This window comes from Pelodiscus sinensis, chromosome 28, assembly GCF_049634645.1.
Source record: "Pelodiscus sinensis isolate JC-2024 chromosome 28, ASM4963464v1, whole genome shotgun sequence".
NCBI lineage: Eukaryota > Metazoa > Chordata > Testudines > Trionychidae > Pelodiscus > Pelodiscus sinensis.
In genome coordinates, this window is record NC_134738.1 from 13978315 (window position 1) to 13996477 (window position 18163).

General features: G+C 42.0%; 1 protein-coding gene across 1 annotated transcript in view; it reads left to right on the forward strand.

Moving 5' to 3' along the window:
* UNC5D (unc-5 netrin receptor D) overlaps positions 1-18163 on the forward strand; it is a 359887-nt gene that overhangs the window by 305996 nt on the left and 35728 nt on the right. Inside the window, exons 15-16 of the mRNA XM_075910658.1 lie at positions 12447-12615; positions 14433-14660. Coding sequence (XP_075766773.1) covers positions 12447-12615; positions 14433-14660 — 397 coding nt within the window. The remainder of the gene's footprint in view (positions 1-12446; positions 12616-14432; positions 14661-18163) is intronic.

The following is an 18163-nucleotide window of genomic DNA, read 5'->3' on the forward strand; positions in this document are numbered from 1 at the left end:
ACCTATTAAACCATCTTGTTAGTCTTTAAAGTGCTACACAGTCCTGTTTTTTGTTTCATAAATATCCAGGAACTCATGCAAATGGTTTATCTAAATATACCAGATAGCTGGGACATGATCAGCCTACCAAAGAACAAAGGTGCCAATGGTTCTTGGTCTGTATAGTATCTGGTGTTAGTACTCTTCCTCTCAGATTGCCTACTAATGGTTCTTATCCGCCTCTTTTGACTATCCAGTCTTTAGGTGCTTATAGACTATTTGTTTTTCCTGTTACATTCCAGCTTGGCTTTCACCTTGATATTTTTATACCCATTGCCTCTTCTTGTTTCCCCCCTCCCATTTTTTCCTTTCTCTCCCTTCCCCCACCCCCACCTTCTCCCCTATTTATTTTAGTTATGGACATCCAACACTCCAGTCATCTGAAAAAATGGGCTGTTCCCATGAAAGCTCATGATACCTTCTATATGTTTTGTTAGACTATTTGTTGTTTTTTAAGTTTATTTCGAAATAGCGTATCCCTACTACAAAGAAGCCTCGAAATAAGTCTGAGGCAGGCTCCCTCAATATGGACGTGTTACCTGGACTTAGAACCCCAGGAAGCACTGGGGAGTAAGTACTTTGAATGACTCTGGGGAGTCGTTATTTCAAAATCACAGCTGCGGAGCGACCACACCACCGCTATTTTGAAATAAGTGTTATTCCTCATGGAAAGCAAGAGGTTTTTTGAAACAATGGGCATAGTGGTGTAGATGTTCTGCTTGTTATTTCAAAATAACTCCCTAGTATAGACCAGGACAAAGTGGTTTGGGCCACTTTATATAGTTGGTTCATTCTTACTGATTTACACAACAACCTCTGGGCCCGTCGGAAAAGAAACCGGAGGAGCATTCTAGGTCACCACGTGGGAAACAGTCCTTCATTAGGAGTGAGAGCAGCTCCACACATCAGAGCACGGAAATGACTTAAGAGCCCCTAATGAGACTGGAAGAGTGACTAGAAATGGTGCTTGCATTCACCACAGCTGATTGCTGAGCGCCACCCACGTTTCACAGCTGTTCTTGTGAGGAGCAGGGGGCGGGGAGGTCAGGAGGATAAACGCAGGCATCTGGTCCCTCACATGCTAATGCTCTAAAACAACCCGGTGATCAGAAGAAGCTGGGGGAGATTTAAACGAAAATGCAGACATAAGTAAGAATCCCATGCGTGCAGTTAGCTTGTTGGGGAGGGGAGGAAAGAGAAGTTTGCCGGCTGTGTTGTGTGTCCTGCATCCCGCACTGCCTATTCAATATCATGTCTTCTTGGGGTTCTGTAAGAATAGGGCAACTCCTGTACTAAAAACACACAGAGCAAGACTAAAAGCTGAAACGAATGAATGCCGCTATTCAACTCTGTGCAAGGAGACAGGGTGACAGGCCATGCCAAATCAATCCGCTCCTTCACCAAGACTGACATCCTACCTGCAGAAGTGACCCATACTGGACGCATGGGAAAAAGTGACATGCAGGGGAAGAATGTGTTTTGATTACGTCACAACCTGAAGCAGGAGCTGTCGGTATTTTACTTCAGGGAGAGGGGTGAGTTAGTGGGTTCTATTCTGAGCCCTGGTCTACACTAGGGAGTTATTTCAAAATAACCCCCCTTATATCAAATTAATAAGCAGCAAGTCCACACTACCAAGCTTGTTATTTCAAAATAACAGGCTGTTTAATTCAGAATCTGTGCTCTTGCTTTCCTGGTGGAATAACACTAATTACAAAATAGTTATTTCGAAAGAGCAGTCGTGTGGACGCTCCGGTGCTGCTATTTCGAAATAACGTCTCTCCAGAGTCATTAAAAGTAATTACTCGCCAGTGCTTCCCGGGGCTCTAAGTCGAGGTTGCGCGTCCACATTAATGGAGCCTGCCTTGGACTCATTTCGAGGCTTCTCCGTACCATGGACATGCTATTTCGATTTTTGTAAAATCGGGAGTTGTTATATCGTTTTTGGTTATTTCGAAACAGTTTCCTTGTGTAGACATGCCCAGAGGGAAGTCCCTCCAGATTCCTGAATTCTAGTCCCGGCTCTGGGATCAATTCCTTTTTTTGAAGAGTTGGGCAAATTCGTGACAACTCCCCTTTTTATGTCTTAATTAATAATTGTAAAGTGCGCAGAGGGAAGGTTCTATCAAACTGCAAAATATTGTTAGCCTACAATTACCCAGATTATTCAACACCGACTGTAGGACAAATGAAAGGGGTAAGCAGTGAAGTAGTAAAGTTTGCGGATGATACCAAACTGTTTAGGGTAGTCAAGACAGAAGCAGACTGTGAGGGACTCCAAGAAGATCTCCCCAAACTCAGTGATTGGGCAGCAAAATGGCAAATGAAATTTAATGTGGATAAGTGTAAAGTAATGCACATTGGGAAAAATAACCCCAACTATATGTACAGTATGATGGGGGCTAATTTGGCTACGACAAATCAGGAAAGGGATCTTGGAGTTATCGTGGACAGTTCTCTGAAAACTTCCACGCAGTGTGCAGCGGCGGTCAAAAAGGTAAATAGGTTGCTAGGAATTATTAGGAAAGGGATAGAAAATAAGACACAGAATATCTTACTGCCCCTGTATAAAACTATGGTATGCCCACATCTTGAATACTGTGTACAGATGTGGGCTCCTTACCTCAAAAAAGATATTTTGGCCTTGGAAAGGGTTCAGAAAAGGGCAACTAAAATGATTAGGGGTTTGAAACGGGTCCCATATGAGGAGAGGTTAAAGCGACTGGGACTTTTCAGTTTAGAAAAGAGGAGACTGAGGGGGGATATGATAGAGGTCTATATAATCATGAGTGGTGTGGAGAGGGCCGATAAAGAAAAGTTATTTATTAGTTCCCTAAATAGAAGAACTAGAGGACACCAAATGAAATTAATGGGTAGCAGGTTTAAAACTAATAAAAGAAAGTTCTTCTTCACACAGCGTGTAGTCAACCTGTGGAACTCCTTGCCAGAGGAGGCTGTGAAGGCTAGGACTATAACAGAGTTTAAATAGAAGCTAGATAATTTCATGGAAGTTAGGTCCATAAAAGGCTATTAGCCAGGGGATAAAATGGTGTCCTTGGCCTCTGTTTTTCAGAGGCTGGAGAGGGATGGCAGGAGACAAATCGCTTGATCATTGTCTTCAGTCCACCTTCTCTGGGGCACCTGGTGCTGGCCACTGTCGGTAGACAGGCTACTGGGCTAGATGGACCTTTGGTCTGACCCAGTACGGCCGTTCTTATGTTCTTATGAAAACAGCAGGGCTAATCTAATTATTACTGGGGCAGATTCTGCCCCCCAAGTGTTTGTTAGGAGTGGGGAACCTTTTTTGGGTGGGGGGCTGCTGACCCACAGAAAAATCAGTTGGGGGCCGCACACACCTGAGAAGAAAAAAAAAACCCTGATGTGGCCTCTGACTGAGGAGAACGACACTCCCCACATTCCCCTCGCACACCAGAGCCTAGAAGGCCCCAGGTTGGTAGATCTTGTGTGCTCCAACTTCATGGTGGGCGGCGGAGGGGCTGGTGTGCTAGCACGAGGAGGAACGTTGAGTTTTGCGGGTTAGATCCAGGCAAGCCAGGGGCCGCACCCGGCCCCTTGGGCCTTATATTCCGCACCGGCCCCCAACCCTTAGATTCCGCACTGGTGGTTTAAATCTTGCCTGATTCTCAGTTGCTTTAGGTCCCGTTTTGTTTGTTTGTGAAACAAACTTTATCCCTCCCGCACTCCACAGTACCAACTGCTATAATTTTAACCAGTGTATTTTCATGACACCCTAAACATAATATGAAAGCGAAAAGAATAGCCCAAATGAGCCTTAATCAAAGACGCGGCTGAAAAGATAACAATGGCCCGGGTTTGCTAAGAAGTTTGAATATCATGAACCTTCCTTCAGGCCTCCTTCACACCTCCAATTGCATGGTGAAAAGGGGGCTCTGCATCGTGTGATTATGCCTCGTTTGTGTGTGTCAGTCCTTTTACGGCCTGTTCTTCTGGAAGAAATTGCAAGTCTTATTAAAGTGATTTATCCTAAACATCACTTCCACTCCAGTTCACCGCCACACAGTGTCAGTATGAAACAAAAGAAATTCTCAGCCGTTGAACCGGATCGCTGTGCTTCAAGAGAGTGTGGAGTGGCATGGAACCCAGTTGCTACGGCATTTTCTGCTTTCGTAGGCGTAGCGGATATAAAGAGGCGCTCTGTTAAATTGCCATTTCCCCAAACCTCACAGGAGGTGGTTGGTCCCACGCTGAAAAGGGGCACCTAAAGGACTATCTTCATGTGTATGTAACCATTACTGGGCAGATTGAACCTGGGAACTCTGGAACTTAGTATAGGAGCCTCTATAACTTGAGCTATAAAGCCAGCTGGCTGTCAGCCCCGGCTGTAGAGGTCTCTTGTTCTTATGAAAGTGAACAGATATCTTACCCGTTGCTGGAAGTGGTCTAAGTGCTACTACATGGGACAGTGAACCACAGTGGGGCTATGTCTACACTGGCGCGATCTTGCGCCAGAAATATGCAAGTGAGGCTAAGCGTGGAATATCGACGAGCCTCATTTGCATATCTAATGAGCCGCCATTTTTGCGGAAGAGGTTCTTGCACCAGAAGGAGCTATCTACACTGCCCCTTCTTGCACAAGAAAAACCCTCTTGTGCAATGCCGTTATTTCTAAAAATAATCAGCGTAACGGCATTGCGCAAGAGGGTTTTTCTTGCGCAAGAAGGGGCAGTGTAGACGCTCCGTCTGGTGCAAGAGCCTCTTCTGCAAAATGGCAGCTCATTAGATTTGCAAATGAGGCTCGGTGATATTCCATGCTTAGCCTCATTTGTATATTTCTGGCGCAAGACCGCGCCAGTGTAGACATAGCCTAGGTGTGTGGGTTACATACTTCCCCTAGCTGAGGAAGCATGTCCTGAGTTTCTGGCTGTGTCTAGACTACATCCCTTTCTCGAAAAAGGGATGTAAATTAGACACTTCTAAATTGCAAATGAAGCTGGGATTTAAATTTCCCGTGTTTCATTTGCATAATGGTGGCTGCGATTTTTTTCAAAATGGAGCTTTTCGAAAGAAAAACAGCTGTTTAGACAGGGATCTTTCGAAAAAAAAAACCCTTTCTCGAAAGATCTTGTAAACTCATTTTTTGAGGAGTACAGGATTTTTCGAAAAAGGGTTTTATTTTCAGAAGATCCCTGTCTAAACAGCCATTTTTCTTTCAAAAAGCCCCTTTTTGGAAAAAGCCCAAGGACGCCATTATACAAATGAAGCTTGGGAAATTTAAATCACGGCTCATTTGCAATTTCAAAGTGTCTAATTTACATCCCCTATTTGAGAATGGAGATACGATCTCAGAGACCCAATAGAGATCCCGGACAAGTCCTAATTTGTAACTGCCATCATGCAGATTTGAACCTGGAACCTCTGGAGCTTAGATTAGCGACCGTGAACACTAGGGCTATGTCTACAGTGCCTCCCTTTTCCGCAAAAGCCTATGCAAATGCTCATGGATTAGCATATTGCTGCACTTCATTTGCATATTTAATTAGGAGCCGTTTTTGCGCAAGAACTGTTCTTCCTGAAAAAATGAGGAAGAATGGCTCTTGCGCAAGAGGGGGCGTTTTGCGCAAAAAGGTGCTGAGTAGACTGCACCTTTTTGTGCAGAAACCTCTTGCACAAAAACAGCTCCTAGTTAATTATGCAAATGAAATGTGGCAATATGCTAATCTGCACTTCATTTGCATAGGATTCTGCGGAAGAGGGAAGCATGTAGACATAGCTGAAGTGTGTGGGTTACATGCGCTTAGATTAGAGACGGATGATTCCGTTACAGATCTAAGGCGGGAGTAGTATCACTCACTACATAGTACTTGAGCTTTGAGAGATTCCTTTCCTGGCAGGACAGTGGAATCGTGCTTTAAGAGTTAATACAATTCTGCCACTCCTGCCAAGCGTTTTCTGCTTTGTTGGGAGAATTCCATACACAGGTCTGGTAGCCCGTACCTGAATTGTCTGTCTCTTCCAAACAGTGCTTATCTGATTCTAAAGACATTTGGAGGAGGAAATTTAAGGTCTCAGCAGCCCAACATAAGTGAATTGGTTATGTTAGGTACTGGTATAATTTCATTACCATATAATCTGAGTATATCTGGACTAGATCTTATACAGGTCAGGTCAGCTGCTTAGATTGTGAATTCGGAGCTGGGGCCACTGTTTCTTAAATGCTTGGAAAGTGATTAGCAAGTTCTGGGTGCTACCATAAGTAGCAAAATCCTTTAATTTTCATTTTTTTCCCCAACACATAAAATGTATTTAACCACAGGTGATAAAGCTGACCCGTTTCCAGAAACACCACCCATATACATGCTGACAGATGTCCCCAGCTGACCCCATGTTAATTCATTCTATGACAACCTGTGGCAGCTGATAGTGACAGAGGTGGAAATGAGCTGATTGGAAAGATTAGACGATGAAAAGTGGCGGAGGGAACGTTCCAGTATTCAAGATTGTATTTGCCTGGCTCACTCGCTGACTTGCGGCTTTGATTGCATTCCAACAGAAGGGTGATGATTCCATGATAATCAAATGCAGTAACTTGCAGGGCATGAAAAACTGAAATGTATTTTAGATATCCGTTGAATTGTTGCTTCTTAAACCTCTGTCTAAGGTGTGGACACTGCTTCACACTCTGTGTGTGTGTCAACTGGAAATTTTTAGATTTATTTGCACATACTGTGTAAGAGCCTCATTTGTGAAATAAATTCATTCTCCATAAATAGGTGAGAAGAAATATTAATTCAGGTTTGCATAAGATATGCAACCAATGCAATATGGCTGTTGACATGCACTAATGTAGCGCCTGACACTAAAAGAAATGGTTAATGTGACTTTACACTACAAGGGCAAAATTCCTTTACCACATTTATTGCCCTCAAAACAATAAATCATCACATTTCTGTGCTAAAGGGAATAGAACATGACAGCATGTTGCAAATATTTTGCAGTTCATTGAACTTGTCAAAAATATGCATTTTAAGTGGATTTTTAAAATAATTAGTTAACTTCCTTTTTTTATTTAAAGTCTGAGTCAAAAAAAAAAAAAAAAGCACGCACGAGGTATCTGGAAAGTCAGTATTCCTGTCATCCGGGGACTGGATTACCATGGGAGTTCCAGATTCACAGAATAGATCTTGGGCCTCTAGAGCTCTTTGGTTTCCTTCCGTTAGGTGCAGACTGATCCTCTCTAGTCCGGCACCCTCGGGTGCTGAATCATGGGAGGTCAATGTTTTTAGCAGCGTTACCAACACTTCCACTGCTTGTTGGGCCCTTAGAAGACATTGCGAGATTAAATCAGAGCTGACTAACAGCACAGGACATGGAGAGCCAGGACTGGTGGCTGTCAACAAACTTTATGGGACCGCGGGAAACTTGGCCACACCCAGGATAAGTGGACGTTCTACTCACTAAAATCATGCTGGATCATGGATGTTACTGGACTAGAGCGTGCCAGACTAGAGAGGTTCAGCCTGTACTATGGTTCATTCAGAGCCAAGATTCCATTAGCTCAGTTTGCTTTATATATCAAATTGCTTTGGGGTCTGTTTTTAGCCAGTAACGATAGCAAAACATGAGTAGTCAAGCATGATCTTTCTCTTCCCCGCCTCCAGAGATACCCAGCACACAACCACACAGTGCTAATGCAAAGAGGTTGGTCAGATTTGTGTGCACGCATATTTAAACCCCACACCCATCCTTCAGATTACTATTTTTTGTAGGAAATCCTAAAAGCTGGTCCCCTCTCCCCCCCCCCCCATCCCTGTAGGCGATCATTCAAAACACTGAAACATCAGATTCAGTGAGAGCACTGGGCAGTAACAAAACGTGGGCAGGCAGAAGAACTGAGATTGTCTTGGCTGAGTATACTCACTGGTGTGGATGCTTAGACAATGTAGCTAAGCTTGGAAGGATTCCAGGGCTGCAGGACCCCGGGGCTGGAGCACACAAAATCTACTAGGCTCGGCATCCCCCAAGATTCTGGTCGGGGAGGGGAACATGAGGAGGGTCTTTCTCCTCCTCAGTCAGGGGGCCACGTCAGCAAAGAGTTTTTGTTGTTTGGTTGGTTTTTGCTTCTCACTTGTGTGCAGCCCCTGTCTGATTTTTTTTTCTGTGGATCAGTGGCCCCCAACCCCAAAAAGGCTCCCCACCTCATGGAATAGACTGTTCAAGAAATGTTGATTAACATCAATTTCACCAAACACACACAGGCTGACAAAAAGCATTTCCTTCCATATTAATCAAAACGTTCTGATAGTTGAAGTTAAAAAAGCTCGTTAAGAATGTAGTCGTGTTTAAAATAAGGATATTTACTTCACATTTTGGCATCTCATGCTGGCAGTTTGTTTAAACTGTTATAGAAGTGATTTTTCATATCACAGTGTCAACTAGTCTGCTACGTATTTCAGAGAGTGAGTCTGTCTGTTCAAAACCCCTTCCTAAACGGTAAGAGCTAGGACTACCACATTCAATATGCAGCTTCCTCATATAACTTCATGAAAGTTCGGGGTTTGGCAGCTCCAAGACAGCAGGATGTGCCTGGAATGGGATTGCTTCTCCTAAAAGAGAGAATAACCAGGCTGGTAATGTTGCCTTTCTCCATGAGAGATCTAAGGTTCCTTTTTCGGTAGGTGGAGTCTGGCAGTCTACCCCTTCCTGTGAGTTATCTTTTCCTTCAGCTGTATTTCTCAGAGTCAACTTCCATCTTGCTTCTGATCTGTCTCCTTGTGTTTCTGCTCCATTAGAATGTGGCATTATGTATTAGGACAATATTCAGCATATCAAAACTTCCTTTATAATGCTGATAGGCATGGTGTTCCAAAAGCTAGTCTAGAAAGATGGATCATACCGCCATTAATCTATCATACACCTATGTTAAACTAAGAACAATGTTGCCCCAGAGCATAGAAAGTAATATTAACAACCACCGATTTCTTTTTATTTGTGACTTAATGCGAGCAAAACCACATTGTGGTATGGTGGAAGATTCAGGAAACGTACAGTATAGTGGTCTGAGCAAGGCATTGTGAGTGAGGTCTCCAAAAGTTCTCCCTTGCTCTACGATCTTGGGCAACACAATTAAGCCACAATTTGGTACACAGCTTTCTCTTATCATAACTTAAAGCAAGGTCAGGGTTGGGTTGTGCCAGGACAAGGGGATGTGCCTGGAATGGGATTGCTTCTCAGAAAACCAGACAGAAAAGGGATGGAATCGCCAGGCAGGTGAAAGGGGCTTGGCTGGGGGGGGGGGGGGGGTAAGGGGGCAACTCTGCCCCCAATTGTGACTGTCCCAGTGGGTGGTAAGATGCCAACAGATGAGAAAAGTACCACAGTGGATTAACATTAATGCAATCAGGTCCAAAGTCTCAACATGAGGCAATCAAAAACTGAACCACCCAAAATCAGAGGCCACCTCTTCCAGTTTGAATCCAGCCACTCTGGGAATTCTGTCAGATGAGAAGGAATAACATTTGCCTCGGAGGTACTTTGTGGAGATTCATTCAGGGTTCACAAAGTATTTGATTTCCTTTGGCACCTGTCATACGAAGATTGTATAATATTAATATGAACTAGACAAAATGGAAGTTTGTTTAATTGCCCTGGTATTGTTGCTTTTTTTTAGTTTCATAATTGGACCATGCCTTGCTTTATTTTGTGGGGCTGTTTTAAATTAACATTTTTTTTTTCCATTTTCAGCAGAAAATTTTTCACATTTTGAAATTCTAGTTTGATCAAATTTGATCTTAAAACATAGAAATTACAAATTTTTAATTGAGATTTCTCCCCCCCCCCCCCCACCCCACAACCAAAGATCTACCATTTCCTCTGAACTGCGCAAAAGAAAGATTCATGTAAAGCAAAATGTCCATTTCTCCCAGGTAGTTTCAGAGGGAAACATTTGCTACTTCTGCCTTTGCTTTTTCCTTTACTAGAAACCTATGAAGCTCTTGATTTTGATGGATTTGGAAGGATTAAATCTGGATGCTGATTTGTTTATTATGCACCCAAGGGAATGTTAAATACCTGCATCTTGTAATGTTTCCCTTCCCTGCCTTGCTTAATAAGTAGCTCTGAAAAGCATCAGTTTCTTAATACCTTGTCAGTTGTTATAGAAGAGACTCTTGCCATTTGCAGTAAGTGTGAAAGTTCATCTAATTAGTTGATTTCGGTTCATCTGGCATTAAATAATTCCCAGAATTCCCATATGTTTGTACAATACATGCAATGGGGGGATGAGTCTCTAAAAGCAATTAAATAGCTCATTTCAGAAAAGCTTAGCATTGGTCAGTCACTCACATCCCTGCTATTACTCCCCAGGATGAATGCAGAGACCCTGGATGGTTGCCCGGGGCTGTTAGTGAGGTTATGCTGTTTCAGCGACTTTTCGCTCAATGGTTAACTTTTTTGTGGTGGGGGAAGGGGGAATTTCAGGCCATAGGTGTATTGCCTCAGTGCGTTTCACATCATCCTCCAGATAGGCGCTCCCCCGCTTTCTTTTTGTGAGAGTGTTTTGTTTCCTTCTTGACATTTCAAACGCTCGACTTACGGGAATCAGCACCGGTAGAGTGACTGAAACTCCTGATTCACAGGCCAGGCGGGTAAATGTTGTGTTGTTTGCAGCCTAATCTATATTTTGTGCCTCCTATGGGAGATGAATAGTTCAAATTTGTGCTGGAGGTAACTTTGGCAAATTCCATCCCCCGTCTCTGCACCTGTATTTTGTGCGTTTGACATAGGAGGCAGGAGTTGAAGGACGTGTGCCTTTTGTTAGAGGCAAGGGATGCACCTACCCCATTAAATAGCTAGGGTTTGACTCTTTCTCTGGACAGACACTGCCGTTTAAAAAAAACAAAAACAAAAAACTCTGTAGTGTAGACATACCCTAGATGGCCCTAGCTCTTACTGTTTAGGAGGATTTCTTCAACAAATGTACTCACAGACAGACAGAGTCTAAGGCAGTTAGGTAGATTATGCTTGTGTTTAAATGCTTTAGTGAAGCTGGGCCTGTTTGTGTTGTTTTGTTGGTTATCAAAGACATGTGGTGGTGGCTGTGTGTTTCTGCTCTCTGATTGGATAACAGATTTTATACAGAGGAGAATGGCAGAGATAGTGAATTATGTGATTTTCGCTTGACATTTCAAATAAAGAAATGTAACAGTTTCTTAATTCTGGGGAGTCATTAATACTTACACAAATACCTGTGAACAGTTAATATCATGACTCATTTAACAGCAAAGTAGAATCAGCCTATTTATTTGTGAATGTGTTTGTATACCTATTTCTTCCCCATTTTGCTTCGATCCTTCAAACACTCGAGCAGATATCTAAGATATTTTACGTGAGTAATGTAATTGACGTTACTTGGATTGTCGACTCTTTGGGGTCAAGGACCATCCTTTCGCTCTTCGTTTGCACAATGCTGTGATCAATGACCAACGCTGCTTGATGCTACACTGATATAAATAATAATAAAAATCCCAAGTAAGGCTCTGCACTATGCCAGTTCTTTCCTGTCTTATCTCTATGCAATGTCACTGTCAAAGGGGCAGATTTTGGCCGACTGTTATGATAACAAAATAAATAATAAAAACACAAGCCACCTCGATGAGGATATGGACCTAACACACAGTCCACAGATAAAATAAAGACAGGGGAAATGATTTAAATGATGCCATTTCTGTCTAAAAATTGAATCGGACACTTTCTGTTGCTTCCATTCCATTGTATTGCACATGTGTTTACAATACATAAAGTGAGGGGAAATGGATCTGTGTGGAATGGGGTTAAATGCAGTGTAAATGTGTGAGCAGAGAAAAAGATTCATATCAGATACTGTATATTTATAACTTAATATCTCCTTTCTCTCTATTGCCTATTTTGTTCAATTGGCAGAATGTAAATATGTTCTCTAACCAAGAAAATCACACTCAATCTGGGAAAAATTGTGAGAGGCTGTATTTTTACACCATAATTTGTTTTTCTTTTCTTGACATCAACAATCTTTGCATGGTGGTAAAGAAATAGATGGGGTAATCGCCAGCCATAAAATAAGCCTTGTTCACGTAGAGCAATATTAAAGATGTATTAGATTTATTGAAATAGAGAAGTACTTAAAGAAATTAAATCCTGAACTGACCAGTGGAGGATGGCTTATATGTAGCCTAGTAGCTCCTGAAATATTGACATTAGCATAGCAGTTGACTTTCTGTTTTCTCTGTGTGGTAGATGAAGGAGGCACATCTATTTTGGCTACAAATATTTTAAATATTAGAGTATTGCAGTTAACATAAATGATTTCTCTTTTGATACACAATGCTAGAAACGTTTCATTCCTTTAAAAACTACGTTGATTTTTTTTCTTTTAATTTTTATTTACACAGTCTACAGCCAGAAGGCACAGAAGTTCTTCTCGGGCCAGAAGTCACATGCGGCCCTCCAGATGTGACTGTCACCACTCCTTTTGCCTTGACTATACCACATTGTGCAGAAGTAAATTCTGAACATTGGAATATTCACTTGAAAAAAAGAACACAGCAAGGAAAATGGGAGGTAAGTTTAAAATTTGTGCGCCTCCAATGGCACTACTTGTGATGAAAAACTACAGGTAGAACCTCTCTAGTTCGGCACACTGTGATCCAGCCTAATTTTAGTGAGCTGGATGTCCACTTATGGGCGTGTCCAACTTTCCCTAAGTCCCCTAAAGTTTGTTTACAGCCACCAGGCCTGGCTCTCAGTGTTCTGTGCTGTTATTTAGCTCTGATTTACTCCTAAATGTCTTCTAAGAGCCCAGCAAGCAGTGGAAGTGTTGGTAATCCTGCCAGACAATGTTGACCTCCTGTGGTCCAGCAAATTCTCTGCTTTCTCACCGGTCACGTCCCGAGGGTTCCAGACCAGAGAGGTTCTACCTATACAATCATCCAGGCTAAAGGTAGAATGAGTCTAGTGGGTATAGGGGTAAGAGACAAATCTGGATGATTTCTTAAATCCTTTTTCCCAACTGAAATTGAAAACTGATGAAAAATGTCACTGCACTGGATGATATTGTCCTTGTCATGTGATTTTGTTTAGTTTACCAAAGGTCACGTGACAGGCATCAATATGAATTGACTCCTGTAGTAGCTCTGGTTTCCAAGCCATTAATAAATTCAAGCACATCTAAACTCTCCTAGAAGACCCGCCCACAGCTAAATCTGACCACTCTGTCAAAACTTTACCATGAAGGAAAGAAAGAGAAGGAATTCCTTAAGAACCAAAGCATGACTTTTAATATTTTTACCTAACTTTTCTAGAGTAGAATCTTCTTGGACCAACATATTTCATGCCATTTTGCATCTCACTTAACAGGTGACTTGAGTGGATTACCCTGAGCCAGTAATATGTACAGGTTCATTATATTCTGCATCAAGTAGTTCCCATTTTCAGTTGAAGCTTTCAAAGTATCAACTAAGTCAACTTCATTGAGTTTTCTGGGGTTTTTTGTTTGTCTGTCTGTCTCTGTCTGTTCTCATGCTATGGGAAAACCCTGGCATAAAATCATCAGGAGCGGCCCTAGACGAACTGCCGGCAACTGGCGCCCTAGGTAAAATGCACGATCGGTGCGCGATCGGCACTCCCACCTCCGAAGCCCTCAACGGCCATTTATCTTGGCATCCTAGGTGACTGCCAAGTTTGCCTGTATTGACAGACCACCACTGAAAATCATCCAGGACATTCTTAACTTTCTATCTGCTCCTGTTCCCCCTCCCCGCAAGCTTTTGATCTCGTTGCTTTCAATTTTCTGCACCATTTCAGTAAATATAGAGAGCTCTGTTGCATTCAGTACTCACTCAGTTTTCCATCAGCACTGGTTGCTAGTTCTCCAGGACTACTGAGGAAGAATGAAAGATTGCAGGGCCGGTTCCCCAAACCATGTATCTAATGACAACACAACACGGCAAAACAGCACGTGAGGGCAAAACATTGTATTTCTTTTGGGATCAGAATAAACATTATCTTGATGGATGCTGTAAGGGGATGTCAGCTGCACACTCTTGTTCAGGATTTGCTTATTGACTTCCATTGTCAAGGTTAATTTCTTAACCTGACATTAGGAAGAATTAGCTAGAAATCCGAGACGGCTTAAGAAGATGCTAAAATTGCTTCTGCGTCTTTCTTATAACATGCCGTGCACAATGTATAGCCATGCGCACTACTGCTGACACAGGCTTAGGTGGGGAACACTTACATGAGTAAAGTCCATGCAGTCTGATAAATATTTAACATTTCAAACAAATTAGGAGGGAAAAAACAAAAAGGAATTCACAGAAATGTCCCGGCGCCTGTTTGAAAAAGCCTTCTGATTTTGAAATGTGATTTTCATTATATAGGAAGTGATGTCGATGGAAGAGGAAACTACTTCCTGCTACTGCCTATTGGATCCTTATGCCTGTCACATTCTCTTAGACAGCTTTGGAACTTACACTCTCGCTGGGGAGCCTATCTCTGACTGCGCAGTTAAAAAGCTGAAAGTGGCAGTTTTTGGCTGCATGTCTTGCAATTCACTGGATTACAATCTGCGCGTGTACTGTATGGACAACACGCCTTGCGCGTTTCAGGTAAATTCTTTCCACTTGTGAATTTTATGACCATTATTTTCCCACAGAATTGTCACTACTTTTTAGTTTTATTACCATAGCAACTAGAAGCCCCTTGTCATGGACTAAGACACCAGAGTGTTAGGTACTATGCAAATATGGAACGAAAAGACGCTGCGTGCCCCTTGAAGCTTTAAACTGCCTCCCTTCATATATGATTTAGTTCTGAAGGGTATCGTATATTGTGCCTATGCTTAGGAATGTATGGCTATGTCTACACTACGAGTTTTCTCTGCAAAAAATATGGAAATGTGGGACTCATTTGCATGAGTCGCGATCTCATTTGCATATTTTCTGCCGCGCTGTGTTTGTGCTGGGGTTTTTGTGCAAAAATAAGCAGCATGGACATTTTCTTTTTGTGCCAAACCCCCTTTTTCACAAGATCCTCATGCTCCAAAAAAGGAGGTATATCGATCTTGCAGAAAAAGGGGTTTTGGCGCAAAAAGAAAATGTCCACACTGCTTGTTTTTGTGCAAAAACCCCAGCACAAACACAGATTGGCAGAAAATATGCAAATGAGATCACAACTCATGCAACTGAGTCCCTCATTTGTATATTTTTTGCAGAGAAAACTCGTAGTGTAGACGTAGCCATATGTGTTTTATGCAAAGGCTAATTTATCAGGTATGTACGAGCAGAGAAACCTGTCACACTTACCCCCTACCCCTCTACCTCCCCAGGGGTAGTTAATCAGTTTCTGGAACATCTTCTCTTTGGTCTCAGAGAGTGTCCGATGGGAAGGTGAGTTCAGCAGATGGACAGTAAAAGTAAACAAGTTTATCTACAGGGTCACAGGGATGAGGTTCATCTATGGCAGTGGTCTCCAAGATCACTTTTTAAGTCTCAGAACAGGCAAAGATCTACTGTCCCGCCCCTTCCTTGAAGCCCCGCCTACATTACATGAGGAAATCTAATGTAAATGTACTGCGCAGGTGCGCAGTTCAGAGAGGGCTCAAGAGCTACTCTTAGAGCCCCTGAGATCTACCGGTAGATTGCGATCTCCTGATTGGTGATCACGGATCTATGGGAATGTTAAATATGATTGGTTATGCTGAGTGTAAAGAATGGGACAAGATTGGACAAAGGTTCGGGTGGAGGAACCACTCTAAGCTATAAAAGGGGGCGGGAGGGAGGGACTTGCCCTACTGAGAGAGCCTGCCTGGTTTTCTACTGGAGTGCTCTCCCTTTGTGCACATTGAATAGAGCTTTAAATGGAAGAGCACATCCAATACTCTTGATTCTGCCAAACACCTGACTCCTATGGTTGCCATTGGGTACCACAAAGATCCCAACAGTTCACTGGCAAGGTCACTGGACTGGGATTCAGCAAAGCAGGGTACTGCTCCTAGCTCACCATGGACCAGCAGTGTGAATTTACTCCAAAGCACTTAATGCAGGGGAGAGGAAAGAGACATGATGTGATCTTCCCAGAGACTCTTCATGTGCATTTGCACTGCATCAAGTCCATTGGGGCATTATTGTAATAGAAGTACTAAAATATTGGTCACCTATCATATGCCCTACAGTACAAGCTGTGTTATTTGGCACTTTATCATCTGGAAAACTTGGTTAACTGGCATCTGATTTAGATGACAATACAATTCTTCCTTTAATTAACTGAAAAAATCCTGATAGACATCCAGCATAATTTTTCAACATTTTCCTGTGCTTGCAGAAGTCACGTTTGTAAACTTGCATCAGTAAAGTTTGTTCATGTTGTGCTTCTGCATATAAAAGCATCTGATCTAACCCATCCTGCAACTATGGCTAATGTACGGTGAAAATTCATGAAACATCGGTGTAAAGCGTGAGTGACTGGTACATTTGATTAACCGGCATCTCCCATTCCCCAGGAATGGCAGATAACATAGCTTGTACTGTATAATATTGATCAAAATCATTTATCTTTACATTGTCATTAGTCATTGCTCCCTGTTTTAATCAACCCAAGTATTGGTAAGTGTTTTTCACTCTTTTCATAACAGCAACGCAATAGTTGTGCACAATACCTATGAAAATTCAGATGACTTTTTTCATGTGGCATTTCTCTAAAAATTACTGCTTTTGGAATTTGCCATGGATGCCGATGTAATAAAACACTTGTCTTTTGGGAATAGAGATAAAGACAGTTGTGACAGGAGATTGTTTTTCCTATTCTTTGTTCCTTTTTTATATCACAGAAACCTGGCTCTCTTAACAAAACACACTCTAATATCACTATGTTTTTTTAATAAAAGAAGCAGCACCCAACCAAGCGAGGAGTAGCGAGAGATGTACAGTAGCTGTTTATAACTGGATGGTGTGTAGAACTACTGTCTAGTAATATTTGTAAGTCTAAGGCCAAAATTCTGACCTTGCATATAAAGGCACATTTATGAAGCTCCTAACTAGTACTGGGTCAGAAACTCACCGGGTATAAATCTGTGTTGTCCATTGACTTCAGTGTAGCTACAAAAAGTTTAATCAGCAGCAGAGTCTGTCCTGATGTTGTCTGCATGTATGCCATCATAATGAATGCCCCAAAAGTAATATGTTAGATCATCAAAGCCCTCTCGGAAACAGAAATTCCAGTCACAGAAGACAGATGAAAATGGCAAATATTGGAAAGCCAGAAATGAGTTTGTCTTATCCAGAGCAACCCACTGCAGGTTTTTTTTCAGACTCATTCTTATAGAGCGCTATTCCCTTACTGAATGGGTTATTCAGTCTGCACTTTATTGAAAGGAAACAAACAAACAAAACAAAAAGCTTGATTTATTTGGATCATATTTGGTTGCAGAATTGCTGTGCAATCAGAAAAAAAATTAAAAGAATCTAGACAGGCTCCCCCCCTTCATTTTAAAGAAAAATAAATAAATAAATCCTATCTGTTTATAATTTGTCTTGATATTTTTTAAAGAGTTTTTGTTTTAAGAATAATTACCATTTTTCCACTCGCGGAAAGCAGCATATGTTGGCTATACATAGGACTATTCTATATTTATGAAATTCTGTTTTCTCTATAAATATCCTGTCAGTTCAGTGCCTGTTTCCCTTTAAATGTAGGAATTGAGTAATAATGATCACACATGCACAAAAAATTAGGCAACGGATAAATGGAAACACTGGTCTGAGTCAGGCTGACTGGGGTCTATTCCTGACCCGATGACAAACTTACATGTCTCAGCGCGTCCATTTGTGAAATGGGGATATTACTGCTTACTTTACATAGCTGTTGTTCAAATTAAAGGTCCAGAGACTGTCCGGTTTGGCCAATATACATGGCAGAGGAGAATTGCTGGCACTTGATGGCATAGATCAGATGTGCAAACCTGGGCTTCAACAATGACATGAATTGACTGGCGCATTACAAAGCCAATTTCTCCTGCCTTTAACAGCTGCACTTTCACATGAAAAGCTATGTATAGGACACATCCAGACCACTTAATTAGCCTCATTAACATGGGTCCTAAAATTGACAGGTA